Below are 27,989 nucleotides of genomic sequence, written 5' to 3' on the forward strand. Positions count from 1 at the left end.
AATTTTTGTGCTCAACATATCACTAATCTCTTTGCAATTGGTTTTACTAATAATTTTGATACTACTAATCTGATGCTCGAATCACATTAGAAGGGAAAGAAGGGCCCTTTTTATTTGCTTTTTTGCAATAATGTCACTTGACGCTATTATTTGATCAGTATTTTTAGCAGTATTGTTTTATTTGACTTCCTCCCTGATCCAACAGACCTTACAGTTTTACCAGTGTGTTTATATTTCTTCAAGAATCTGCAAATAGAAATGCTGTTTAATGCTTATATGAAGCTCTTCATGCTCAGCAGCTTCAATATTTGATTTCTATATCTCTATTATAATATTAATATTATAATAAAGATATAGAAACTTTTACTTGATCAACAGATATAAAAAAGGTAGTATCTCTCTTTCAGCATAAACACAACAATGTTGTTGTGTTAATGTTAATATTATTGTGTTTTTGTTACATTACATATCAGGTGCTTTTATTTTATATTTATCAAAAGTTATTACTATTAATTTAAAACAAAGTCAACTGTTTTTAATGATAAGTTTTTTTAACCAGGTAACGGTGGTTATTCACAAACTCTGCTATTATTCTATAATACAATTGCATAGTTTGTGAAAGAACAAAGTAAAAACTGTTTTAATTACATATGAACTTGCACTTAAAGGTATTGAAAGGTTTATTATAAAAGTTTATACACAGTAGTTTGTCATGTACACTTCATAAAACTTTTTTTTAGTTAATATACAAATAAAAAAATATATAAAATGGCTAATTTTGAAAACAGACAAAAAAATACACGTACTAGAAAGCGACGATCAAATAGTGATAGTGAATTGGTGCTAGCCAACTATTCAGAAAAGTGTTTTTCAGCATCATCTCCTGATCAAAAATATTTCTTTAATCCTTCTATTGGAATTAATTCATATGCAATTGATGACATTGACATTTCTGCAGGTAAAAATGAGCAATTTTGTTAGCAAGTTTATTTACAAGCAAAGTGCATATAAGTCATCCAAATTTCATCCTAACTAGGCTAAATAACTTTAACTTTTAAATTAGTTTAAAAATATTTGTTTTGTTTTTATTTTTATTTTAAATTCAATTTTAAAAGTTTATTTTATCAAATTTTGATCTAATATTTTTCTATGTAAACATTTCCAAGGTGTTAGTTAAAGTTAATTTTTCTTTAAACAAATCATATAAGCTCACATTTTTGTTGCTTATACAGTGGGATGACTATGTGTCACAAACTTATTCTATTCTCTTATAAAAATATAATTGGTTATAGAATAAAAGAATATTTAAACTTACTACTTTTAATCAAATATTCAATTTAAAGCTAAATGCCAGTGATGCAGACATCCATTTTTTTTATCAAGACTAAGACATAAGAATTATTAATAGTATAAAGACTATGAAAAAAAGACAAAGATGAGACCTATTCAGAAAACTTTCTCTAAAGTTTCACTCAAGTTTTAACAAAAATTTAATTGGGTTCTACATAATGTAGATTTGTTTATAACAAAGTTATAACACATAAAGTTATTATATAACTGAAAGAAAATCTTTTTGGTGCTTAATTTAAAAATAAAAGTGCTAGGCTTTGGCACTGCTTTGTTTCTGGGTTGCATTTCTATTTTTTTAAAGGAGCTGCAAGTTTATGTATTAACCTATGCAGCATGGACTCTATCTGCGCCATTAGCTAATGTTCTATTATATAGGTAAATACCCTAGTAAAAAAAGTCCTATCAAATTTAAAAGTTTATTGGATTAAAAAAAAAAGAAAAGAAAAATTGATAACTATAAGGATTTTTTCATTATTTATAAAATAAAGCTAAACACAATCATTTTAGTTAATGGTGAAGCAGAGACATAACAAAAACTTATTGTTTAAACAAAACAAGTTTTAACGAGTATAATGTTTTTTTATAATTATGTTCAGTTCAGCAAGCTTTTTTCTTGAGACATTTTTAGTATAAAATGGCGGGTGCTAAGTTAATTTCAGATTTTAAATCAACATTCTTTAGGTTGTTTAGAACTCTTGAATAGGTATTGGTTGTTATACTGTGTCATTTCATAATTCAATTTTTTGTCTTTTTTTTAGATAATCCATTCTTCAATGCTCGTTTTACAATGGATCCTGCACAGATGTTTATGTCTGTTAAAGGTGTCAGATATTTATATTTATATCTACATTTTTTGTTTATAACTGTATATATATACATATATATATATATATATATATATATATATATATATATATATATATATATATATATATATATATATATATATATATATACTTATGTTATACATATATATATATGTATACTTATGTGTGGTGACAGATGACACAAGTGAGATGGTAAAAAAACTTCATATTGTCTCTCCAGCCGCCTGTTTCCTTATTCTAATTTTTACCGTTGCTGAAGGCTGATTTTAATTTATCATAACTGCATATCAAATCCTTCACAAAGAAGTATTCAATATTTGGTGATTTGGTCAATCCATTTAGCTCATCGTACTTGACAATGCGAAGAATGCAATCCAGCTCATGGTGTTGGAAACTGGTGAACTTGGATTTGTGGTAACCTTTCTCCTCAAATATTTGGTGCTGCCAAACAATAACACCTGTCTTCATAGTGAGTTTCTTCTGCGATTGTTTGAGCTTTCCCGTCTTTCAATTTAAGCGCAGGGGCTGGGATTTCAATGTTCTCACCAGAAAACTGGCAGTACACCTTTGCTGCTCCGTGAGAAGACAACTTCGATATTGTAACAAGGTGTCTTGCAATGTGTGTTGGTTTATGCTTCCTTTTGCTTGTTGATGTTGCAATTTCATCATCTCAAGAAGTGTATTCGTATGAGTTGGATTCCATGCTAATTTCAAACTAATCACAAGGCGCTAAGCTGGTAATTGTGACCAATGTCACTTTGATTACTTTTTTTTGCTTGGATGGGTGGATGGTCTTGGCACTAGCAGATTTCCCAGTGATATAACCAACCTGGTCTTTGCACTTAATTTGCAGTTTATACAAGTTCTCATTCTCTTTGCAAAACAGTTTATTTAATGCACTAAAGTTTTGTTTCTTTCTGTAGCACTCGTAGTCTTTTAAAAGTTTGGATAATTTTGCACAAATGACTTGATCAAATGCATGTGGAAAGTTCAATGCTCCATAGGGCTTTAAGGTCAACAAAAATCCTCCTTTCACTCAAGCGACTCCTTTCACTCAAGGATGCTTCGTGAATTGCCACTTTGCCTCTTTATGATGGTTCTTGAAACTAGATTAAGTTCTTTATCCAAGTTTCTTACTTCTTCTTAGTGTTAAAAGAGCTCTTTTTAAACGACATGTTACATTCTACTCGCCAACTTAAACAGAAAAGGCCTAAATGTAAATATTAGGCACGTAACAAATTAAAGAAACTGTTACTGAGTTTTCATATAATTTATTTAAAAACAAGCAATTTAAAATTATAGAAAATAAAAAAAGTAAGACACTAATTAAATATTATATGCACAGTTATATGTTTGTATAAAAAGCACAAAATCTCACCAAATAATACAAGATCTCTTTCAATTAGACAATAATAGTGTTGACACAAAATTAAGCTTATTTAAACTTAACTATTTGCTTTGAACACCTCACTTATATATCAGTTTATACCACACTGCAAAATAGCTAAAGAAAATTTTACAACTCTGCAGGAGTTTGTTGAAAGCATAAGGTTATACAATATTCTGAAAAATTCCAAATAATTCTCTCAGGGCAGTATTACAAGGTTTTTTAGGGGGCTTGTTTTTGTAAAATAAAGAAATTTAGAGTAAAAATTAAATATTTTGCTAGTTTTTTATAACCAAATTTGAAACAAAGACCACTTGGTACAAAAAGGGGGGTTGATTGCACCCAACGATTCCCCTAGGGTATAAGCCTATCTCTATAATAATATGCAGTATATAAATTATTTTACAAGTTGGTTTAATGACTTATATTATATGTAAATATTATTAAAACAAATATATATTACGCTAAAATGGTCTATATTACATTTAGTTTGTGCGTGACCTTTTTCAATATTTTATTGGAATATAGGTCATTTTAGTCATTAATAGGCAAAACTTTATCCATTTCTGTTACAGGAAATGATTTTTAAGAATAAAAGTTAAAAAGTCATCACCATCATATATATATATATATATATATATATATATATATATATATATATATATATATATATATATATATATATATATATATATATATATATCCGAGTTCGATCCCCACCACGTCCCTGGTAGTACCGCGCTTAACTTGTTTCTCCACGCAGCAGCCTTGTTTGTCAAGGTTCGTGTTTCAGAGTTATAGAGTTGAGAGAGGGTTATAACCATTATTAAGTAGCCTCCTCATCTGTAGTTGCCTTCTCAGCCTTGAGGAGGTGAATAACAAAAAAAAATATAAATAAATAAATAAATATATATATATATATATATATATATATATATATATATATATATATATATATATATATATATATATATATATATTAGGGTGTCCCAGAAAATTTTGTTTTTGAATTTTTTGATGCAGTCCTTCTTAAAAGTTTCTTTGCAGTCTCTGAACAATCCATAATTTTTTTTTATGACAATTGAAAAATATTTAGGGGTCCCTCAAGGGTCTAGAATTTTTGTGTAAATGGGCAATAGCAATAGCAAACATAACTTTTTTATGCTCATTTGAACACAATTAAAGACAATAATTTATTATACAAAATGGCAACAAGGTTTCAATTGTTCATTCTAAAATATGATAAATAACTTCTAAAATCTAATTGTCCACAAGATTGTCACGATTGCATTTGGAAAAGTCTTGTCTGTGTTTTTCAACAACCTAAAGTAGAAATTGTTTCTGTTCTTCATTCTTTGTTATTGCTGCATTAAAATTTTGGATGAGAGCAACGCCCTGCTCAGCACAATCATTAACACATGGCAAGTTATTAACAAGTTGATGTGCCATCTGATAGGAATGGTTTTCGTGCCACTCTTCCACTGGAATATCGAGAAAGCTATCATCAATGGCAGTAACTAGGAAGAAACTTCGAGAAATGAGTAATTCTGCTGTTGTTTTTGGAAGAGACTTGAGCAAATGCGATCCTCGATCACTTTTCATTGTCTGCACAAGCTGGGTTTTTTCTTCAGAAGACATATGCTGAGAGAACAAGGAAACTGTTGCTAGCTCTTGGCTGAGGTACCAGGAGTGATGCTTCATCATCTTTAAATCTTTTGTCTGCAAAGCAGCATCTTCATACGTAAGCAGCCTTTAAATCACTAGAATGTCATTCAATGGTGCATCAGCAATGGCTTGACTTGAAAACCAATATTGAATGTAGACATTGACAACAAATCTATTAAATCTCTGAATGCCCTGTAATTCACGAGCAGTCAACTGTATAACAGCTTCATTACCATCAAAAAGCAATTCTATCTTCATTGCATAAATTGCCTTGGCCATCCAACGTGCTTTGTGAACGGCACCAGGCTTGCAAACTGGTGCTGCCCTGGCGCATTTTAAACCAATCATATAAGCCGCGACATGCCATCCATAGCAGATTGCAACCGAGAGCCTTCTCCAGAAGAGTGCAGACTCCACTCAGTCTGCCAGTATTTGAGGCTGTTGTGTCAAAGCACATTCCAATGAGTTGTTGATCGCACTGCCATGATTTGAGTTGGTCAAGAATTGCCTCCGATCCCACTTGTCCTGTTCCAGAAGTCTTTACAACAAATTCATCCATAGATCCTTCATCATCTGAGGAGCTCAACTTCGATGATTCTGCTGTTTCCTCATCTTCGTCTTCAGTTTCCACATCTGCCTGCATTAATTTATGTCCTGCTGAAGCTGCTCTTTGCTGGAGTACTAATCGTTCTTTACGTTTTGCTAAATGCTTATCGCGGAAAAACATTTTATTGTCCACAGATCCAATGCATCCGGTTCTAGATTCTTTCTGCAACTTTAGAAACTGTCGGTCTTCCTAATTCTTAATAAGGTTGTCAGAATCAGCATGACTGATATCAAACAAAATATCCAGCTTTTCATTGTATTCTTTTTGGTTCTGTTGATCCTTAGCATTATTCCTTGAACAATTTTTCATTAGTTCAACATGCTGTGAGTAAAGATCTTTAATCTTTTGAACAATATCTGGTTTGCGTCAGACCGGTAATCTCGATTTCATCCCGAAGGGCAGTAGTTGGTTGTGTACTTGCTGTGCACTTTGAGCAACTGTCAGTTTCTGCTTCCTCTGGAAGTAAACAAAATTCTGCATGTCAGTACTTCGAGTTGTGTTAGGTTTACACTTTGCCATTGCTCCACATCTTTATTCTACAGTAAAAGTAAAAAACTTGTAAAAAGTAAATATATAATTATTTTTAATTGAATAAAAGGCTGGGGTAGATTTTAGAAAAAAAGGTACTTTGGTCAATTTTTTCCCTATTTACACAAAAATTCTAGACCCTTGAGGGACCCCTAAATATTTTTCAATTGTCATAAAAAAATTTAGTTGTTGTTGTGGGACCATTAAGAAACTTTTAAGAGAGACTGCATCAAAAAATTCAAAAAAAAAATTTATCAGTGATAAACATGGGACACCCTTATATATATATATATATATATATATATATATATATATATATATATATATATATATATATATATATATATATATATATATATATATATGTTTTATATATAATATATATATAAAACATATATATATATATATAAAACATATATATATATATACATATATATATATATATATATGTTTTAAGAGTTTATTTTCAAAGTGCGGTATGAACAATTTTGTTTTTATGTGCCAACTTAAATACAAAACTTTACATAACTTACAAATATAACATATGATTAATGATAACAATAATTATGTCATTTAGCTATAATTAAAATAATGATGTCATTAGCGAAGTTTCATGCATAGCTCAATCCCCATTAAGTAATTAATTTTTTTGACAGATTTACAATAATATATTATACTAATTATATTTTTACCAGTAATGATACATTAAATTACAATTCATGGATAAGAATAAACTTGGACATAAACAAAAATATATTAATGGTATTTGTCAGCTCTCCATTTTAACATCAATAGAGACTGCAAGAACTGATCATGGTTTAAGTCGTAACTTAAGGCTTATTATGTCGCCTTAAAAATGCACACCAAAAGCAATAATAGGAACATCATCCATGCAGCAACATGGCACTGTGATTGAATCAGCCTTTCTGAGAGAAAGGCTGATTCAATCACAGGAGGAGATAACAGAAAGAGTTGAATAGCTATATCAATTAAGCACAAGCAAAAATTTATGAGTAGAGTCAAGAAAATTCAGCATTCATCATCCTAGGCAGGAAACATTGTAACAAATGTTTATATTTATGCCAGCCTAATAGGTGAAGAAGCTGGGTACAGTTAGCATCTGCCTAAGATGAGTGTTTTTATCAAGACATCACCTCTAGTCTTTACTCAACCAAGAGCCCCGAAGCAAGAGAGTTTAATGTCAGAGTTTATTTTTTATAGCTTTTTCCTAAAAAAGCTAACCCTACACAAGGCAGTAGGAAATGGGGGAGGTAGTATCAGGTTACATGGTATCAGTAGGAGGGTGATTGTGATGATCCTGATTCTGACCTGACCTAGAGTAGTAAAAAGAAGTTACTTTTTGAAAGCAGTACTTTAAAACATTGTTTGGGATATTTTGGAAATGCATTAGGAAAATATTACATCAAAGGGAATACTGGAAATTAAGCTGAGCATAAATTTCATAGTTGAAGTCATTAGTTGGTAACTGAGCTAATATATACAAACATATAAACAACAACTTAAAGGTAAGTGAACACAAACTTACATATATAGTAAATTATGGGTGAGCTAACACAATAATAAGACAACTATACAACATAAATAGATACAACTATAGACATAACAGATATTCATTAGTATTGGTGATAGGAAGCACTCTTTTTCTCGCCTTTGCTTAAAAAACGAATCCTACAAGGCAACCAGACAAGAAACAGGTTACATTGGGTTACCTGTAGCAAAGTGATCATGATGACCATATGTGTGACCGTAAAATATACACAATATACATGAACTATTTTATTTACTTTATTAAACTCAGTAAAACTAATTTTTTGTGATTTTAAAACTTAGGAAAAATTATTTTAAGAACTCCCTTGTATGTCTGTTTAAAGACAACATTATCAGATGCCAACCAACTAGTAGTGCTCCTAATTGGTTTCAAAAAAGGTATGCTAACCAAATATTGTCTGATTGGAATAATATCTCAATACTATATACTTTGCCCTGAATATAGCACACTGGATGATATAATTGACAAAGTAAAAAATGTATGATTAAGGATCTTTTGCACATAATCAACACCAAAAAATTAAATTTTGTACTAAACTTCAACAAGACTTAAATTACAGTGTACAATTAACAACATTAAATAAATTAAAGTTTTGTAAATATATTCAAAAATGTTGTTTTTTGGTGTCCCAAAAAACAACATTTTTGAAAATAATCTGCTCCCAGCCCCCAAATGTGTTCTATCTAATACAAAAACACTAGGTTTAAAATTTTTTTGAATAAGAAATATTTTAAAGGGTCCCTTAAGACTCTTAAGACGAATATTTAATGGGTCCCTAATATTTTCAAAAAAAAAAGTTTTTCAAAAATATGTCAATCTAGTACTCAAATGTAGCAAAATTATATAAAAATTTCAAAAACAATATATTTAAAAAAAAATTTTAAACCTAGTGTTTTTGTATTAGATAGAACACATTTAGGGGGTGGGAGCAGATTATTCTCAAAAATGTTGTTTTTTGGAACACCCTAATATATATATATATATATATATATATATATATATATATATATATATATATATATATATATATATATATATATATATATATATATATATATATATATATGTATATAACAACTTTGACCTCCTAAATTATTATAAATATCTTCCATTTCACGATGTCAATCGGGATTTAAAGTCAATATCTAATAAATCAATTACAAAAATTGTTAATAGTCTTGCTCCAAAAAGTAGTTTTGGTTTTGATTAAATAAGTAATGAGTTAATTAAACATTGCTTATCAGGTTGCACTCATTTTTTAACAAAAATAATTAATGATTCTATTAGTACTGGATGTTTCCCACAAGAATTAAAACCTGTTTATAAAAAAGGACAACTGTTATGGAGAATTACCGGCCAATAAGTATATTGCCAGCAATATCAAAAATATTTGAAAAAGCTGTTAAATATCAAATTGAGAAAAATCTTGATGATAATGAAATTATTCCGATTAATCAATTCAGCTTCATAAAGGGATACAATGCAGTACTTACTAATTTAAAAATTCTCAATATGATAACAGACTATAGAAACCAAAATAAAATAGTTGCAGTCATTTTACTTTATGTAAGAAAAGCTTTTGATAGCTGTGCCCATAGCATTATTTACAAAAAGCTCAAAAACATTGTTACTGGTGAAAAAACTTTAAAATAGATATCTTCATATTTAATAAACAGAAGGCAGTCAGTTGTTGTTGGAAGTTCTGCATCAAAAGAAAGAGTAGTAAAGTTAGGTGTTGGTCAAGGATCAGGTATGAGTCCATTACTTTTCAAAATTTATATTTATGATTTACCAGGTGCAACAGAATTAGACACTATTTTTTTTTACTAATAATACAACAATGATTACAAAAGCTGACTCTATTGAACAATTACAGGAAATATGTTGCAGGGAATTAGAAAAAATAAGTAATTGGTTTGTAACGAACAGATCACTTCTTTCTGAAAAATCGAAAATAATGATATTTGGTAGCGCAAAAAATATAGAAGTAATGTTACAAGGGCTTAAGGTTACCCAATGTGGAGAAAATTATAAAGAAAAAAGTGCGTTCTTGGTATTCTTTAGGACGACAAAATGAAATGGCATCACCATATAGTACAAATATCAGCAAAGATAAGTAAAGGCATCTACCCACTTGGAAAGTTCAATAAACTATTTCCTAGTAAATCTAAAGTTGTTTTATACAATGCTTTAATTAGAAGCCATTTAATGTATGGTGTTAAAATTTAAAAATTGAAACAGTAAATCAAAAAAAATTATGCAAATCAAATGTTTACAAAAGATAGCTTTTCAGATTATTGGTCCCGACAAGATACACACAAGACCAATCCTAAAAAAATGGAATTTGTTATTGTTAGATCAAGAGTATCAAATGGCTATTAGAATCCAAACATGGAAGATATGTGTTGGATTAGCACCATCATCTTTAATTAACGATTTTAGCTGAGTTAACAGTTATAAACCTTTAAGAGTTAACAGAAGAATAGCTCTTCCGAACTTTAAGAGTTGCATGTTGGCGAATCAAGCCACTAACAAAATTGCAAATGAAGCTAATTGATTGAAAAATATGGGTTTGCTTTTAAGTGCAAAAAAATTCAAGAACCAAACAAAAAAAACCCTTTGTGCTCTTAATATGGCTTCAAAATGTCCCAATATCGCTTGTGTTGAATGTCAATTGTAAAATTTTGTTTCATTTTTTCAAAACAATATATTGAATGTAAAAATTAGGAAATAAAGAAGACACCTTTCATTGGGTATTAAACCCTTTCAGTTTTCAAGTTAAATTTACCTTTTTATTGTAAATTTATATAATACTGAAGATATTGTTAATAAATATATATAAACACTATAGAATGCACATTTCAATTGGCAATCTGGCGTCATACTGATTTAAGAACTGTGAGAGCTTCAGTACACTGACTGATATAATGAGAACATGCAAAGGAAAAGACTAATGCAAGGGTAACAATGCAATATGCGCACATACATACATATATATATATATATATATATATATATATATATATATATATATATATATATATATATATATATATATATATATATATGTATGTATATATATATATATATATATATATATATATATATATATATATATATATATATATATATATATATATATATATATATATATACTCAAATTAGAAGATCAGGATCTGTTTTTTATATTATTATTTATAGATAATGTAGGCAATTGTTTATTAATATATACTTTATTATTTAAGTAATAAAATTATTATCTTCAAATACAGAACATGATGCATCATTGGACATTAGTGTATCTTCAACACAAATTGAAAATAATCCAACAGAACTTTGCAAAAATGAACATGAATACATGAACTCTGAATACCTAAATAATGTTAATTCTCAGCAGGTTGGTATGTTATATCACATGAATAAAAATTTTTATAAAATTTAAAACGAAATCTGATTAGGCTTGAAGATCTGATCACATCATGTGAAGCTATATGTATTAATTGATCCTATGTTCAATTAATTGAGCATTCATTATTTTTGAAAATTTTTTATTCACTCTAAATGTATGAAATTAGTTTTAAAGATTTTTTGTGGTCTGTTTTAGTATAAGTTTTAAGAGATTTAATTGTCTTTTCACTAAATACTTTTATATATAAATTTTAATTTATAAATTATATTACATGTAAATTTTACACTAAATAAACTAATGTTTACTTTTTGTCACTTTATTTATTTAGAAAGTTTATTGAAGTTTAATTTATGATATTATACGATCTTAGTCAAGTTTAATTTATATATAAGCTATGGTTACATGATTATATATGATATGCTTAAAACACAGTTTTAAGCATAAATAAAAGACACTGGTCTTTTATGCCCCAAGGACCATCTCAAAGAAAATCATTAAAAAAATCCCAGTCAGCCATATAATAGTAGTAAGAATCAGTGAGTCTGATGTAGAAGAAGTACAAGATAAAAGGTTTAGTGAGATCATAGCAAAATCTGAATCTCCTAAAGGAGAATAATGAGGAACTAAGCACCGACTAAGGTTAGAGATGAGATATAGATCAAGGAGTGAAGGTCAATGATAAAGGTTGTCTGGAAAACGAGTCCTAAGTTAACTATCTGAGTAAGTTTCTCTGTGTAGCGGAAAAATTTACTCAGATTAATTAAGTTTGTGATAGTTAACCTTGTTTGTCAAGATTTGTGTTTTGGAGTTAAAAAGTTGAAAAAAGGTTATAACCATAAATAAGCAGCCTCCTCGACTGTAGTGGCCCTTACGACTTTAGTGAGGTGAATAACATGGGGGAAAATAAATGGTGAATAAGAAAGACAAAAATTTTGACCTTTTGTGTTATCAGAGTTAGTAGTACTAAGGCTTAGCCATTCAGTGTGATGAGCAATAAAGTCTCTAATAACAATATTTGATGAGAGGTAGAAAGAGCTTCATCAGTTTGATCTGAAACAATATCAAAAGAGTGCAGTCTCGGGTAGAGGGAGAACAATAAATAACCATAAGGAAGATAATTGAGTGAAGAGGTGCCAAGGGAATAGTCTTAAGACTCAAACCTGATATCACAACAAATTGATGAGTTTATAACTATATGCCTAGGCCAAACATGTGGCTATTTGGGTCTTTATGAATTAAAAGTTAATATCCATCAATACTGAGGTCAGCTGAATTTTATTGTCTCTTAAAGTGTAAGTCTGGTGAGTTTTATGAGGTAAAATTCAACAGATTTTTTTAAATTCATCTCTCCCAAAAATCAACAGATTTAATGTTAATTCACCTCCCCAAAGCCATGAAGGCCACTACACTTGGGGAGGCTACTTAAATTGTGGTTACAGCCCTCCCTCAACTCTATAACTCTGAAACACGAACCTTGAGGAACAAGGCTGCTGCATAGAGAAACAAGTAAGGCGCAGTACTACCAGGGACATTGTGAGGATTGAACTTGGAACTTCTTCTTATGAGGCGAGCGCTCTACTACTACACTACTATCGCATGAACAGATGAAAAGTTTACTTTTTAATATTTGTAGAAGATATTAAAGCAGTTTTGTTTTTTATGTTTAATATTTTTTGGTATTTTATTCATTCTTTAAATTATTAGAGACTTAAACATAGTTACCATAGCTACCTTGTTCCTGCTTATCAACACAAAGTTTTAACAAAGAACTACTCATGCAGCCTTGACAATGCATACCAAAAATACCAACAGGGATGCTCTCCATGAACAAATTGGCCCTCTGAAACTTTACAGCTGTTAATAAAATCTTAGAGCTACTACAAGCAAGCTACCACGTACACATACCAAGAGTACACATAACATAGAGTTCAAGAAAATCTTACTTCTCGCTGGTCTAAACAATTTATGTTTTAGATATATGTTTTATACATCTTTAGTTAGCTAAGTACATCTTTAGATTTAGATTATTTTATTATTGCTTATTATTTTATTTATTAATATAATCAAGAATCTAATGCTAATCAAGAATAATTTTACTGATAATTGATTATAAATAGTTATCCACAGTTAAATACTTGAATGAAAATTGAGTTTTTTAACTCAATCTGTCTCTCAGTACAGCTTGTTTTTCAGGCTTGTGGAGGTGAACATACCAAAAAAAAATTTCATTGTTTTTAGATAAGTGTTTTTAAACTTATTCAAAACATAAATTATCAATTATTTTTAGTTCTTTTAATTTTTGTACCTCTTTTTTTGGTGGAGAGACTTTTAAGATTATTTTAAAATATTGATAAAAGATGAAGCCTTTATTATTATTGTTTTTTTTGTTTTTTTTAACTATAGAGAGGTATGTATATGAGATGTAGCTTATAGTATAAATGTTTTGTTGATTTTTAAAACAACATATCTACTAATAACTTTTATTTTACTTCCATACTAAATTATACTATATACTACACAGATACAGTAAAATATACAAGTACATTATATACACTATTTATATTGAAAGTACAAGTAGACTATAAAAACCCCACAAACCAAAGTCATCAATTGGGTGGGCATCATGTTTCCTATACATATGGGAGATTTGATACAATTCCTTCTCTCTACTTTTTGTGAGCTAATCACAAAATTTATTGCCTATTTTAAATAGTCTCTTTACAAAATAAACTTTCTATAAGAATTTAATAGTAAATCTAAATATAATGAAATCTAAATATTTATAAGTTGCAGAAAATAAATGTGTACAAAGTAAAATTAAAAAATAAATAAAGTTTAATTTTTATACTTACATAAATACAAGTTTTATATTTATTAATTTGTTTCAATATATTGCAACTATATTCTGAAATGTTTTTTTTTTTTAGGATTTTCAAACTGTTAGCATAAACAAAGACTTTGAAATGATCCCTTATATTCAAAATTCAGCTGAAAGAAAAGATTGTGTTAATAAAATGTGGAGTCTGATGAAGGAAGATAAAAAAAATCTTATTGAGAAAGGTAAAAACAGAAATTTTCACATCTATAATTAGATGAAATCTAATTTATCTAAAGTTATTTATTTATAAATAAATTTGATATAAAGTATATAAATGTATATAAGTTATTAAATGGCAGATTAGTATCAAAATTTAAAAATATATTTTAGGTTTAGAATGGAAAAGTGGGTTATGGAGTCCTGGAGAGGAAATTATTTTACAATCAAACATCACCAAATATTGTAAAGTGTGTCATTTTAAGCATCAATAGTTTTTTTTTTTTTTTTTTTTTGCAATTTTTTAAATAAAAAATAAAATAATTTTATTAAATAATAATCAAACTGCTGTTTCTTCTTTTCATCATCATCATTGTTATCAGCATCATCATCCTCCTCCTCATGTTATCTGGTACATTCTCTGAATTTTTCTGATATCTGTCTATAATTTTTCCTCCGAATAAAAATACAATCATCTGTATTTTTAAACTCTATTTCTACAAACTACCTTAAATTTTTTTAGTTTGCCCCTCCCCCTCCACCCTCACTTCTTGATTTAATCTTCTAAATAATAAATATACTAATACATCTTACATTTCTATATACTAACATCTTACATCTCCCACTAATGATCTCAATCTCACCTTTCATTTCTTCTCTCTTTTCTCTATAAATTTTTTTCTTTTTTTTTTCATTTTGTTTTTTCAGCAAAAGTTAAATGTATGAATGTTTTATAAATAACTCATAGTAAAATAATTAGCATTACATGCGTTTTTAAATTTTTTTTATCAGCATTAGCATTATTGCCTAAAAAGAAAATAATGATAGATTTTAAACAAAGGTTGAATGTTTAGGAAAACATTCAAAAATTAATGAAACAATAGATAATCCAGGTATTATAAATACTTAATTGATATTATAATTATTATATACCAAGTTTTATTTGAAATAAAAATTTATCTTATAACTTGTAAAACTAAAAATTCTTTATGTGTTAAACTTTTGCTTAGAATAATATACGCACTACTATTTTAATTAAAACAAAAAAAGTTATAGTAGACAACTTAAATTAAAGTATTTGCGTTCATGCAAAATATTTAAAAGCACGAACCAGATTCTGTTTTTTACTTTTGTTGTTTAAAATAATTTTCGTGCTTTGAAATCACCTTTTTAAATAACTTTTTATGTGAAAACTTGGAATTTTGGAAACAAAACTTTAATTAGTCTAATGACAGTTTCTTTTGTTACGGGAACTATATCTTTATCTTTTTTTTTTTGTAATTTATAATAATAGATAATTAATTTAAGATAATAGGTATTTTTATTTTTAAAGATTTAATAGTAAAACTTTTTAGAAAAGTAAATTTTAAAAATTGTTTTCTATCATTTTGAAAATATTAACTGCATAAAAAGATCAGGTGACAAACTTAAAATTTCAACTTACTAGGCATTGTTTTAATTACATAGTAATTAAATAATAGTAGCAGTAGGCGAAACAAGCAATAGATAAATTTAAAAATAAATAGTTTTAAAGATAAAATTTTTAAATAAACTATTTAACTTTACAAGCTTTATTTTTTTCCATACTTAAATCAGCGATCATGGTTTCTTTTAAATAAATAATTTTAGGATTGCCACCTATCCCACCTAATTCCCACCTGATCGTAGCAATTGCTTAATTCAACTCTTGATTGCACTGCAGTTGATTTATTTTTTTATAATTTATTACAATCATTAGAAGCGATATTGTGATGTAAAAATAAACATTTTTTGAAATTATTTTTGAGGCCGATTTAATGATGTTTGCATTTTATAGTGCAAAATACTAATGCATAATACTAATACTGTGCAAAATACTAATTGTACTCGAAGTAAACATCATCTTTAATCAGGTGATTAAAGAATTTAATTTGTAAAAGCATAAATAAAGTAAATAAAAAATTGTTTGTTGATCATTTAAAGAATATAGTAAATTTTTTTTTTTTCAAAAGGCCCTCCTAATATAAAAAGCTTAAGGCTTATGTGAGATTCCCATATAGCCTCTGGGCTATATGGGAATCTCACATAAAGCGCGCGGTGGAATTTCTTGCAATTGCAATTTGTTTGAAATATATGAAAATAAAAATTTCAAAATTGTGTAAATACAGTTAGTTTATTTTGATTGTATTTGAGATTTTTAATTAAAATTGTAGTTAAAAATAAAATTGTTAGATTATTTTTATAATAGTGAGGGAAATTCTAAAAAAAAATTGAAAATGGTTTTATTATTTATTTTACACTCAGTTTTGAAATTATTCATTTAAAGATTTGTAAAAATTAATTTTTGAGAATTTAAAGCATCAAAAAGTATGAAAGTTTGAGATTTCATCTAATATTTCTCTTATTTGTAAATATAAATAGTTTTTGTAAAGATTCTATGAAAATATTTTCTGCATTCATTTTTACAGTTTTTTTATTTTGAATACTGTTAAAACATAAAAAATCATTTGAATGGTTTTAAAACTATTCAAAAAATTTTAATCTATTTTATTATTTATAAAAGTTGATTTAAAGTTTTATTATTTATAAAAGTTGATTTAAAGTTTACTGAAGTTATAAAAATAACTTTAGAAAAATGGTTTATCTGATGCATCCATAATGATATTTTCAACTCCCAGAGAAAAGAGAAAGGAATTTTATCGATCTATAGGTTAATAAATCTTCAAAAATAAATCATCTTTTATTATTAGTACAAATATCACATATAATAAAATGATTTTTAAAATTTCAGCATTTCGCTTTTTAATTTTAGCAATTGGTCTTAACCGACCATTATTCACTATTTATCGAAAAGTTTTAAGAATGTGCAATCAAAAAAACTATGTTGGAAAGTATACACAGGTTGAAGTTGAAAAACTTGCTGAACTTTGTCGTATTCATGGGAATGATTGGGCTACAATAGGGCATCATCTTGGAAGAAGTCCTGGATCAGTTAGAGATAAAGCAAGACTTCTTAAATGTCATAAAAAGAGAGGTTTTTAATTTTTTCTGTTTCATTTAGTATAATAGTAGGAAGCATTTAGGTGTTATTTATATTTACATTCCAAAAAGTGTCCAAAAGTAAATAAAAGCTAAATTGTTTCAGGTAAATGGAGTGAAGATGAGTTAAAACATTTATCAGATATTGTTCATGCTCAAACAAACACTAAAAAAGGAGAAAGTGTAACTGTTGGAATAAACTGGGCAAAAGTAGCTGAAAATATTGAGACAAGAACTGAAAAACAATGTCGATCAAAATGGTATGTATTTATTAAAAGTAAATGCTTTTCTCTGTTTAATAATTTGTAATTGTTGTAAGCATTATCTCATGCTCCAGATTAAGTTGCCTGTTTTAATAACATTAAAATCTTGTTTTCTTTAGGCCAATACCTGAAAAGAACGTTGAGAGATGTTCTCTTTAGGTATTGCCCTTTCCCCCCTCCCCACATTGCTTGGCACCTGAAATTACAGTGATCAATTTGTTTCTTTTAGAGTTATCTAATAAAGTTGTCTATTAGAGTTTGTGTTTCTGAGAGGGAAACAATACGTGAAAAAGATTATTAAGTTATAAAAAAACTACGATAGAGAAAAAGAAAAAATCTTCTATTGTTGGCCTTAAATAGTTAACTTTGTAAAAAAATTATTTATATTTTTTTTTTTTTCTAAATCTTTTTCTGAAAAGTAGTTGCATGCTCTACCTATATGTTAGTCAATATAGTAGCACTCCTCACACCTATTTGTTAGTTGATGTATGTAAATAGTAAAATAATAAAAATAAGCATTCAGAATGTTTCTATTTTTATAAAAAAATTAAAAAAACATTCAAGCCTATAAAGTTTTGTGATTTTTTAAATAATGATAAAATTTAAGTTTCCTCAATTAAAATTAATTTTACATAAAGTGTACTTGATGTCACTTTTGATGACAGAGTCGTTAAGAGTTTTACCACAAACTAATGTCAAACTATAGGAGAATATATATATATATATATATATATATATATATATATATATATATATATATATATATATATATATATATATATATATTATATATTTAGGTATAAGTATGCATTTTTCTTTTTTCTTTTAAAAAAATAAAGTTAAATAAAAAAGAATAATGCACTTTGAATGGAAATAGATTTTCTGTTGTTTTTTTACCTTTTTTCAGACTTTGATGACTTTTTACAGGCTGTACAGATTTTTACTCCTCAACCTTTTTTTTTTCACTTTTTTGAAAGTTCTTAAAAGAGTTATAAAATAGCTAAATTTTTTTGAATTTTTGAGCCGAAAATAGTGAAAGGGTAAAATTTCAAGTTTTCACGGTTGCAATTTTTGGGCTACCAATGGGAACTTGGCAGTGCACAACAAATATTAGGCTTGCTGAGTTTCCATTGGAAGCCCTTAATTCAGGTTTATTACTCAGCATTAGGCAGTTAAATAGTTTTTCGTTTAGAGGGCCAAGTACTACCCATGTTTAATCCACCTTTTTTCTTTTAGTCAATAATATACTTAAAATATTATGCATTAAAAACTTTTAAATAAAAATTTTTTTGTATGTATATACTTTCAATTTTTTTTTAATGATGACGTAATAGAACCTTTCTGTTATAATAATTTACAAGTGAGCAGTATAATGAGGAGAGATCACTCTTGAGATCAGATCAAAATGTGATGACTTTTGATTGAGACTGAAGTATATAGTTATGCTGTCAGCAAATAAGGAAGTAAATACAGAATTTAGAAGAAAGATTGTCAGAAAGATCATTTATGTAGATGAAAGTGATACAGGACCAAGGATTGAACCTTATGGTACCCCAGAGGTTATTGGGAATAAAGAAGAATATTGTTCTTCAATGACAACTTTAATACTGCGGTTAGAATGCAGTTGTTAAATGATTTAAAAATTTCTCAGATACACTATATGAAAAAAGCTTGTTGAGAACAAAATATATTTTTATTTAAAATATTTTGTTTTTAAATTTTTATTTAATAAAATTTTGTCTTGAATGGTTTATTTTGCTTTTCTTTTTTTTAAATAACGTTAATTTATGAAATTTATTTTTTTGTTCACTATAGTAGTAGTAAATATTTTTATTTCAAAGACTTTTCTAATAATAAGAAGTAATATAATAGTAAGAAGGCTCATTGACCTATAGTTAGTGTCTGAACGATCATTCAGTGTCTGAACGATCTCCAGAATTTTTAAATCGCATATTTTACAGCAGGTAGGAAAAAAAAATCATTTAGCACTTGTTAAATATTTTAGAGATTTATAAAAGAGAGTAGTAAATTGTGGACATTTATGTGAGCATTGTGCTGTAGACATTTGTGAAAGTGTGACAGTAGAGAACACATTTGTAAGAGTATGCCAGTAAAGCACACATTTGAAAGACTGCAACAGTGGAGATCACATTTGTAAGACTGTTATTTGGACCACAAGCTGTAGAAGGGTTTAGGTGAGAAATATCTTTAATAACAGAAAGAAATATCTTTATTAACTTTCATATGCTTGACCTGTATCAAATCTTTCATATGCTTGACTGTATCAAATCTTCCTTCAATTTATTGTAAAGTTCAGTTTAAATTTTCTGATAATTCTGATATGTTCTTAAACTTCTATTTTTTTAAGTTATTTGCTTTGTTTCCTTTTTGTTATCCTTCGCATGCTTGTCTGCTCCATTTTGATGTTATTTTTTATATAAATGCTCAAGTTTTCTTTACCATACTGATCATACTGTTGGTGTTGTTTAATTGCTCCCATACCTAAGCCGATCAATTTATTATTGTCACGAATAAAATGAAACATGTTTTCGTACCACTAGTTGGTATGGAAGAAAAAAAATTGTTTACTATTTTTTTCTAAATTAAATTATTGTAAAAAGGTATAGAGAAGATTTAAAAAAATTGCACACTGTAATATATTTATTTTGTAATATATTTATTTTGATATATATTTATTTTGTAATATATTTATTTGTAATATATTTAACAGAATGATAGTTTAAAAAAAGGAATTTAATTTGAAGAAAGTAAAATCAAAAATTAACTTTTATCTAAAAAATAGTATGTTTTATTTTTTGATGAAAATTGAAATTTCAGGCATATTAAAGCAATACAAATTATTAAAATTTAGTAAATGTACAATAATTTAAACATAAAAAATCAAAATAGTAAATGTAAAATCAACATGTTTAAATCAAAAAATCAAAGTTAAATTAAAAAGCATTTATTAAAGTTAATTAATAGTTTTATTGTATTTTACTGTAATAATAAATTTTTTATGTTTCATTAGTTATTGTCTATTTGTTAGCTTAAAGCAATTGTAGTTGAAAATTAATACTTAACAATACCGTAATGTTCACAGCATTTATAAAAAATGCAATTTTTAACAACTTAATCTTTAGCTATTTACTATAAATATCGCTAAAAATAGTTTTAGTACAATTGTTCACTGCAAGGTTTGTGCTTAAATTAAGTAATATATTCCCATATTTTGATGTAATATCTTTCATCAAATGGTATGTTAAAGTAGATCTACTCCCAAAAATGTCTTTTCCAACTTTTTAGACATTTCAGACTAAAATATCCTCTCCCTCTAGCTTTAATAAACTCTGGGATTATCACAGATCATTTTTAATATTATTTTTATAAACATTTTTTAGATTATTGTAAACATTTATTTTAGATTATTATTTTTCGTAGCATATTTTTAAACTTGTTTCATAGGTTAAATTTTTTGAATTGGTCTGAAACTGGTGGTAAAAAATGGAATAAATTTTGTGATTTAGAGCTTATCAATAAGTAAGTGAAAGAATTATGTTTGCTCTTTAACTTTTTTATGACCCAACTGTGAGTGAGGTAAATATTTTTATGACCTGACTGTAAGCCAGGTACACTTAAAATAAAGAATTTAAAGAAGTACCTAAAAAAATATTTTTTTGAACATTATTAATATTTAAAGTCAATTTATTTACAGAGTTATAGTACCCACATCAGCTGTCAGTCTTGCTTAGCCACCATATTAGTGGAGCCATGTTTATTTCTACCTCTGACTGAAAATATCATGTTGGCAGCAAATAATTTCTACTCTGTGATATCAAAACAGAGAAGTGTGACAAATGTTTTATCAGGACCAGCAGGTTTTTACTTTAATTTAAAAAAATATCAATTTGTGTTACCAAGGTTGCAAACAGCCATAAGATCTTTGTATTCTCTGATCTAAGATTATGCTTGATCATATAGAGAAGTGAGCAGCTCATGCCATAAGTAAGCTTTAGACTGTGAAACAACATTTAAGTGCTCAGACACTATAACTATAATAATATTTTTTTGAATTTAAACTACTTTCCTTCGCTTCATAATATCTTTCAGTAGACATTTAATATATTAATATTAGCAGCAGTAGCAGTCTATGACACATTATATCTGACACAGTCTACCACAACACTTATCATTTTGGTTAGTTTCTCATATTGTAGCTTTTTTCTGTTTGCTTTTTTTTTTGTTTTTTTTTTCAATTCTTCACTATCAATGACTATACCAACATTGGAATAACAAATAATTTTTCTTGCAGCACCTATATTATCACTAACAAATCAAACAGTGGGAGGATACCAAAAACTTAAATTTAGCTTTTGAAGTTTCTCATTTTTGATTCTTGTTTGACTTGCATAGACTTTTGAACCCTTATTTTCTTTTTGAACATAAGTTTGGTAGTCTTTTTAAAATCAAATTCTTGTATGGAGAAAAAACTGCCTATTTTTTCTCTTTTTTTTTTGCTGGACTATTATCCTAAAAAGCTCTTTTGGCAGATTCCTAAACTTAAGTCTCATTTGCAAAGACAATGAGCACAATAATTGCAAGATTCTTTGCAAGGGTATTATCATACTGTTGAAAATTCAGTTTAGAGTAATTTAATTCACTTTCTCTGAGATACTTACTCAGCTTAGTGTTTTTTTGGTTTTCTTAACAACTATAATAATGCCATTTTTCCTATTTGTTTATATTATGAATTTGAAAGGCCATAATGTTTTTCTGGTATTCTATTTGACAAATTTCGTTGACAAATTTTGCATGATCACGAAAACTAAAATATTATTAGATGAAATTGAAAAAACTAAATATTTTATTAACTCATACAAACTTAATTATGTTCATGCTTAGATCAAAATGTAAGGGCACATTTTGATCTAAGCATGAACATAAATAAGTTTGATTCAAAAAAGATGTTTTTTTAAAAGCCTTTTAAATGTTCAAAAAAAAATTTTTACAGACCAAATGCAGCTGGGCATGTTAAAGCTTTTTACACCTAAAGTGGTTTTGCATGTTTTACTTCAGAATATGATTTAAAACTGCTGCTGTTATATGTAGAAAACTAGAAATTAGAAATAGTTTAGGAAATTGAAATTCATATTATAAAAGAATGTTTTCTCAATTTAATTGCTCTCTATGAAATAGATTTACATGAAAACATTGTATATAACATGAAACATTGTATATAACATGAAAAATTGTATATAACTTGAAAAATTGTATATTTTTTATACAGTTTATAAATGTTTAAATTTATTGCAACATTTTGTAAAAAATCTTTGAAAGTTAAAAAAAGGTTAAATATAAAAAAAGTAACTTGATGCAAACTGTTTTGACAACTATTTGAGTATGTGTTGGATGTAAAGATGTCCAGATATTTGCAAGAGGTTTGACAGATGTCTCTATGAAAATGGATGCCAACTGTCTAAAAGCTAAAGATTCTATGATGATTATTAGAGTAATAATTGTGTAATTTTATCATTTGAAAAATGTTAAATTAATGTTAGAAAGTTTATAATGGAATCACCTGTTATTTTAAGAAATAAATTTTTTAAACTATGCATATTTTTCTGTATATTCAAGATTACAACTTTTCAATCATTCTTAATTACGTCAGCGTTTAAAAGAGTGGGTTTGCTCAAAACGTTTTGAACAAATCCCCCTTTTAAAAAACACTTATTCAATTGTCAGTTTTTTAGTATTAAAATTTTCAATTTCATTAGAATTGGAAATTTAAATGTTATCAATGAGTCAAAAATTGATTGGATCAGTCTGGCTAAAGATTGGTGCAGGTCTAACTAATTTTAGTTTAGTTTAAAGCTATTTAATTGTTTTTTTTATTTAAGTCTTTTTTCTCTAAGTTTGCATTAAGGTATTTTTCAGTGTTCGTTCACCACAGTGGTTAAAACACAGATGGCATGGAATTAAAAAACATGTGCCAAATTATCAACATTTAACGTTAAATAGTAAGCAATATTTATATGATATTTCTAACTTTATTATTTATAAAATAATTTTTATAAACAAAATAACAATCGCAGTGCTCGTTTTTTTGTTTATAAACATTTCGTAAATTTTTTTTTTTAATAAAAATTCTTTCAAGTTACAAATTGATGCCTTTGATACAAGTACACTTTTTGACATCTTTAACAATAGTAAAAATAAGAATTGAATTTATTAGCTATAATAATAAAAAAAATTATTAAATATTAATTACAAAAATAAATAAAATGCTATTTATCTAATTAATTAATAAAAATTGAAACCTCAATTAATAATACATAATAATGTACATATTTGATTTATTAAATGTTTACTATAAATTAAGTATTGTGTGATTCATTTTTATTATTTTTTGTTGGCAGACATAATAGGTTTTCTGCAAACCAATTATGTTAAAGAAGTTATTCATAAATTAAATGAACATGTGTCAGTCAGAAATAATCAAGATGAACTCGTGCTTACATTGAATGCTCAATCATTGGTTCAAGAGTTTCAAATAGAAGCTAATGATTCACAGTCAAAATCTTTTATTAACAAAAATCAACTTGAAATATTAGGTACAGTGTTTAACATTTAAAAATAATTTTTATGTATGTTAAATATTTGATAAATTTTTAAAAATTCTGAAAAATATTTATATAGTTTTTTAATCTAAACATTTTAGTAATTTAATCTAAACATTTTTTCTTTTATTTAACTATATTAATAAAATTAATATAGTTAAATAAAAGTTAACAACAATTCATCATAAATTTAAATAAAATTAACAACAATTCATCATAAATTTACAGAAATTGATTATGTGTCACTTATATTGATTACACATTAGTCAATGGAAAAAACTATCCAAAAAATAGCTATTGCAATAAAATTATGTTTTTCTCCGTGGTATCTATATTAACTTTAGTTTATGTTTTTGTTATGGTTAATGAATATAATTAATATATTACATGAGTAATGTTTAAAGAAGAATTTATAAATTTTAAAGAAAATATAATAAGTACACTGAACACTTAAAAAAAAATAAGTACACTGAATAGTTGAATTGCATTTTTAATGTTAAGACAGTGATTAGTATTTCTACAGCAACTGTTTTTGTCTTTTGAAATAAAAGTAACTTCAAATGAAAATTTTACATGGAAACTGTTTTGAAAATATAATAAAAGTGTTTTAATTAAAAATTTAACAGGAGACCCTAAGGTAGGTCTCTAGCAACGAAACTTCTGATACTTCAATAGTTTGTTTCACTAAGAAATTATTAAAAAAAAAAGATCTAGGTGTCAAAAAGAAAGAAGCAAGAAACACAAAGAAAAAAAATCTTGAAAGAAAAACTTATTTTTCTCTTCCACTTACTTCTTACATTCCCTTAAGAAACATTCTATCTTAAGAAACTCTCTACCTTACACTCTACTCTAGAGATAAAAAGTGTGATAGATGAATAGAGTGGCAACTTGTTAGCGGTTCAATGAGAAATATGCTTTTCTTCTTTAACCAATGAAAAGGAACAAAAAACTAATTAAATAAGGATTGTAAATATTTGAAAACTCAAAGCTAAAATTATTATCATGTATTTACCAGTGTAGTTAAAAGTATTCCTTGTAGGATGTGGCCCGATAGTATACAATAGTCGGTGTCCAAGTGTGGGTCCAATAATAGTATACAATAATGTTGTCCAAGTGTGGATTATATAATATATATATATATATATATATATATATATATATATATATATATATATATATATATATATATATATATATATATATATATATATCTGAGTGTGTGTGTGTCTGTGTGTGTGTCTGTTTGTGTGTGTGTGTGTGTGTGTGTGTGTGTGTGTGTGTGTGTGTGTATATATATATATAACAACGATTTAAAATTATCACTTGTAATTTACAACTATCACTTGTAAAGTAAATCAATTAAAAAAAAGTGACTAAATCAATATGCTTTTAATAATTAATGTAATTTTTAATAATTTATTATAAAAAACGTTTAAGTAAAGTAAAATCATAATGATCATGATAGTCACCTTAGTTACCGTATTCCCATGAGACATGTCCAGAGGTACAAAGATACTAAATGACTAAGTACAAGATTAAATAGCATAGCCTCATAAAAAATAATATTTACTAAAAAAAGCCACATTAGGAGAACATTTTTTTTAAATTGCATCCAGTAACCAGTGGTACAAACAAGTTACTTGATGAACTCAAAGAAGGGTATTTTCTTTGAGTTTAGCTAAATTTAAATAAAGAATTTAAAACAATAAAAGTAATTCCAACATTTTACTACTTAAAAAGTTATATTCAATTTATAACTTGATGATAACTACAGGTTATAACTTGCTACCTCCTTTAACATATAAAATTAGATAAGAAAAAATTTATTAACCACTTGATTAAGCAACATAGTAATTAATTTAATCTTGTAGGGCAGAACTTGCACCCTTGATCCATAAGCACCTTTGATCCTATAGCTCCATACTTACATAACTTATTAAAGAGGACTGATAACCAGCATGTTATAAATATTGTATCTTCAAAATTAATTGTATTTTGGTTAGAGAATAGACCACTATTAAATTTATTTCTAAAAATTTTGATTTTGATAACGAAAAGTAATTTTTTTACTTTAACAAGGAACCTCACATCTTTAATATATTTTTGCTTATGCCATTTTGTAACTAAACTATTCACCTCTTGTATGTTTGCTTTTGGTAATCTATAGAAGCATCTAATATGACAAAAAAAAAGAATATTTGTAAAAATGAAGTGGATTAGTACCCTTGATCCTAATGCGTTTATGCACCTTTGATCCTATGATCAAAGGTGCATACATACAAACACAAAATGTAAAACCAATAGAGTAACATGTACAATATTTCATATTGTTTATATTCTTACACATTCATGGTATAAATGCATAGAATTAAGGGTGCATATAGGTAGGATCAAGGAAGCATACTGGTATGCACGCTTGATCCCGATTGAGTGTTTTTAATTTTTATAATTTAAAAGCTACCTAAGATATTCTGGTAAAGAAATGATTATTAAATTATAGTAAGGTATAAAATTTGCTATCATGTACTATTACTTTAGAGATCGAAATGAAAATATTTATTCAGTAAATTGGCCTGATAAATTTTTAGGATCATTGGTGCATACTCTCCCCTTCAAAAAAAATGGGGCAAAAAAAAAAGTTATAAAGTTTGCTTTTAAAAAGTTAAAGGAAAAAAGAAAAGTTCGAAAGTCTCTTATAATTTTTTTTTTTTAACTTAATTTTTACTTAAAATGGAGTTAGCCTAAAATGTCAAATTTAAAAAAAAAAAAAAATTGACAAGTTTAAATGCAGTAGTGGTGTAGTGGTAGGGCGCTCGCTTCATAAGCGAGATTCCGAATTCGATCCCCACTTCGTCCCTTGAAGTACTTTGCTCAATTTGTTTCTCCGAGCAGCGGCCTTGTTCGTCAAAGGTCGTGTTTTAGAGGTAAAGAGTTTAAAGAGGATTGTAACCAAAATGAAGTAGCATCCTCGACTGTAGCGGCCTTCTCGGCCTTGTGGAGATGAATAACGTTAAAAAAAATAATCTGTAAATCTTTATATTCGATTTTTCAGGTCAAGTTAACGACCCATCTGCTTTAATACCCCTTTCATCTCAAGAAGATATGACGCATGGGGGTTTCACGATTTTATTTTAGAAAAAAGTATTGATCGATTTAACTGCTGAAGGATATATTTTTTCATATATATATATATACATACATAGAAACTATTTATTAAATCTATTGCATTATTTTAAATCTGTGATTTGGTTGTAATATATATACATAAACACTCATTTGTAAGTTTATTTTTGTAAATAAGTTATTTTATTTGATTAGTAACATTCTTAACTTCTTTTTTAGTTCTAATTTTTTCATTGACAGGTTGATAACATAAACATGTGCGTTCAGTTAAATGTTTACCTGTTGACTGTCTAAATTATTTTAACAAATACTATATTTATCATTGTTCATTCAACATAATCCACAAAATATAGCTGTTTTTATCCGCATATTAATACATACATACGTAAGACGTAAAATATTATTTTAAATGTATTTTTATAATTTATTTCTAAATGCTAAGCATTTAGACGGATTTTTTTATTGCACGCGGGGTAACATTGGCATTTCTGTCATTGCGATTTTGTCAAACGGCGGAAAAGTTAGTGATGAAAATTTTCCGGAGAATTTTCGTAAAATTTGCTCACAATTTCCAAAAAAATAAAAATTTTC

The 27,989-nt window shown here is 27.1% G+C and overlaps 1 protein-coding gene across 3 annotated transcripts; it reads left to right on the forward strand.

Annotated features, from left to right (window-relative positions):
* The first annotated feature begins 736 nt into the window (after positions 1-736).
* On the forward strand, positions 737-27,609 carry LOC100203899 (cyclin-D-binding Myb-like transcription factor 1). Of its 3 annotated transcripts, none has more exons than XR_010643827.1 (13): positions 737-958; positions 2,109-2,171; positions 11,207-11,331; positions 14,271-14,403; positions 14,552-14,628; positions 16,988-17,066; positions 17,169-17,390; positions 17,502-17,655; positions 21,124-21,198; positions 23,433-23,501; positions 23,582-23,675; positions 24,075-24,269; positions 27,328-27,609. XR_010643827.1 is itself a non-coding variant. In XM_065818541.1 (13 exons), exons 1-13 carry the CDS (start codon positions 769-771, stop codon positions 27,408-27,410), a joined length of 1,548 nt encoding a protein of 515 aa, XP_065674613.1. In that variant the 5' UTR covers positions 737-768; the 3' UTR covers positions 27,411-27,609. The 3 variants fall into 3 exon arrangements, 2 of the variants coding, with proteins under 2 accessions (XP_065674613.1, XP_065674615.1); XM_065818541.1 differs by having other exon boundaries at positions 23,593-23,675; XM_065818543.1 differs by lacking the exons at positions 23,433-23,501; positions 23,582-23,675; positions 24,075-24,269; positions 27,328-27,609 and adding an exon at positions 21,374-21,542.
* The last annotated feature ends 380 nt before the right edge of the window (positions 27,610-27,989 follow it).

The sequence above is a fragment of the Hydra vulgaris genome, chromosome 14 (assembly GCF_038396675.1).
Source record: "Hydra vulgaris chromosome 14, alternate assembly HydraT2T_AEP".
Classification (NCBI taxonomy): domain Eukaryota; kingdom Metazoa; phylum Cnidaria; class Hydrozoa; order Anthoathecata; family Hydridae; genus Hydra; species Hydra vulgaris.